Below are 2,850 nucleotides of genomic sequence, written 5' to 3'. Positions count from 1 at the left end.
TGTGTGTGTGTGTGTGTTAAACTTCCTGCATCCTGCAAGCACATGGCTCACCAGAAACTCTTTTTTCATCCAGCCTTTAAGTTTTGTTTTTACACTGTTTTTGGTGTGATTTCACACAAAAGGGTTTCTTACCTGTAATACTAAACTGTATTTCCTTAATACGATTTTTTTTTTTGGAGTGTAATATTGTAAAATCTTGAATTGAAAGAGGAAGAATGACTTGATACTATGTTTGAGTGGCCTATAGCATTTGAAAATGCTGCTGTGATGTTTAACTCATGATGCTATGTAACTAGTTTAACCCTGTAAAGCCTGACATGAAATAATATTCAGAAAAATCTCTTTTTTTTTTTTTAAATGAAATGGTTAAGCTTTAGACAAAATATAGCAGAAATGAAACAAAAGTTCATATTTGGTGCATCAAGCTTTTATGGCTCATATAATATGATATAGTGAGAATATGGAGCTTGAGAAGGAAAAAGCACATCAATTTTATTCAGAGGCCCAAACTGAGTATGCAGTTTGGTGCAGATTCTGATAGCTTGTAATGTAAATCTATGAGATCTTTATAACAGTATAGCAGATACTTACATAAAATGCATATAAATACCAGTTGTCAATCTATATCTCCCAATAATATCTTAGTAAGAATATATTCAAATGCTCAGTTTTATGATCAAAACATATAATGCAATGATGATTGAGAGATGAACAAATAAATGTTCCTCAAAAGCCTGATGATCATATTTGATGCTCACATTTCAGCATGATTTTTCAAAAAATATAAATTGTGAATCAAAAATATAAAGTAAATTTAGTTGCTTCAGTCTGAATACCAAACTAGTATAAGCCAGCTTGAACCAGCATGGAGATTCACGCCAGTCTGTGCTAGACTTTTGACCATACAATGATTAAAAATATTGTAAAGTCTGTGTGGAAATGTGTGTTTTAGATTCACAGCATCACCACAGAGGCCACGGTGACGCTGCAGGTGTTCAACACCACATACAGTGTGGAGGTGGTGGCCTGCACTCAGAGCGGCTGTGGGACCAAAACATCTTGTGACCGAGTCTTTGTACTAGATGCTGGTGAGTAGATGCAAGAAACCCTTAAGTATTAGAATGATGTAACAAAATATTGCAATGCAGTGAAACTGAACGAACGAACGAACGAACGAATGAATAAATCCACAGTGGACATCAGTTACCTGGGACAATAGTCAATTATACAGAAAATGATCAAGAAATACATACAATAAATAAAGATATTTAATCTTTCTATTTAATTTTTATTTTTTAATATTTATTTTTAATTTAATTGTTTGTTTTATATTTTATTTCATATTTTTTAATAATTTCTTAATCATTTTCTGTATAATTGACGATTGTCTCAGGTAACTGATGGTGAATGAATCCACTGTGGGTTTATTTTTTTGTTTGTTATTATTTAATTCATATTTTATGTAATTTATATTTATATATTTTATATCATTGATATTGTTGTATATTAGTTTATATAATAATTTTATAGTATTATAATTTTATTTTTATTTAATTTAATTTTTTTATTTATTTTATGTAATTTTTTATCTTTTTTTTAATTAATTTGACTATTGTCCCAGGTAACTGATATGTGAGGTGGATTTATTTAATTGTTTGTTTAATATATTATTTATATTTTATATCATTTATATTTATAGATTTTTATATAATGTATATTATATTAAATTTATAATACATTTATATAATTATTTAAATGTTATTTTCATTCCATTTTTATTATGTTATTTTTATTTATTTATTTATTATTACTTAAGAAGGTCCTTTAAATGCATTCATATTTTTACCAAGTCTAGACAAAAAAAATAACAGCTTTCCTGCAATTACCATCTTAACAGTCTAGCCCATGGCACTAATGCGGTTCCTGGAATCAGTTTTAATTAAATATATTTTTGATACTCAAAAGCACTGCAGGAAACCTGAATTTCTGCTTTACTCAGGAAGGCATCCTGCTGAACTCGTCTAGATTTGCAAATGAATTGCAGTGCATACGTGCATAGATTCCCCTAAGAAACGTTTCCAGTTGATTATAACGTTTAAAAGCCTCTTTAAATATGCAGTCGATTAAATACAAATAGTCTTGCAACAGTCAGGAGGGATTTTTGTTTGGGAAACAACCAAACGCTTATGCAGTTAAACAGCTGAAGTTAAATCACTCTTGTGTGATATCATTATTTTGGACCAAAAGAGGGTCATGAATAAAGGATACATGAGTTACCAGATGAAAACCTCAAGCTGCTGAACTGAGCTTTGGGATAAAAAGCCATTAGTTAGATTCAACAGGAGTATGCAACATAGAGGATAATAATACATTGGCCAATACATTTTAGAGGTTTAGTATTATGCTGACCTTAGTTAAAATACATATACCAGCCTATTTGTTAATGCAGTTGTTTATTATTGCGTGTGTGTTTTGCTTTCAGAATCGCCCGAGTCTCCATCCTCGACTCCGATTCCCAGTCGTCCCGACTCTGCGTACATCGTTCTTGGAGTTGTTTGCAGTTTCTGTCTGTTGATGATAGTGATGTTCGTGGCCATGTGGTTGCACAATCGCTCTTACTTGCAGTAAGTTGTTTGTCATTTCTTTTTTTCTTAGTCAACATGAAATCAAAATTGTTTATTTGACCAGTTTCTGGTCTTATTGTGCATGATTCATCAAAAAATAACAAGTAATAAATAAATAGTATATATTTATTTATTTATATATATATTATTTATATTTATTTATTTGTATATATATATATATCATATTATTTTTTTAATCATTTTTGAGTTAATTAAATAATGTAAA

At 29.8% G+C, this 2,850-nt stretch overlaps 1 protein-coding gene across 3 annotated transcripts in view; it reads left to right on the top strand.

Annotated features, from left to right (window-relative positions):
* mertka (c-mer proto-oncogene tyrosine kinase a) overlaps positions 1-2,850 on the top strand; it is a 53,367-nt gene that overhangs the window by 40,736 nt on the left and 9,781 nt on the right. For all 3 annotated transcript variants that reach the window (XM_016474637.1, XM_016474638.1, XM_016474636.1), the window contains 2 exons: positions 953-1,088; positions 2,483-2,624. In XM_016474637.1, the coding sequence (XP_016330123.1) occupies positions 953-1,088; positions 2,483-2,624 (278 nt within the window). The remainder of the gene's footprint in view (positions 1-952; positions 1,089-2,482; positions 2,625-2,850) is intronic.

The sequence above is a fragment of the Sinocyclocheilus anshuiensis genome, unplaced genomic scaffold, assembly GCF_001515605.1.
Source record: "Sinocyclocheilus anshuiensis isolate Anshui unplaced genomic scaffold, SAMN03320099.WGS_v1.1 scaffold300, whole genome shotgun sequence".
Lineage (NCBI taxonomy): Eukaryota > Metazoa > Chordata > Actinopteri > Cypriniformes > Cyprinidae > Sinocyclocheilus > Sinocyclocheilus anshuiensis.
Note: the sequence above shows the minus strand (reverse complement) of the source record. Positions and strands in the feature narration are given on the sequence as shown.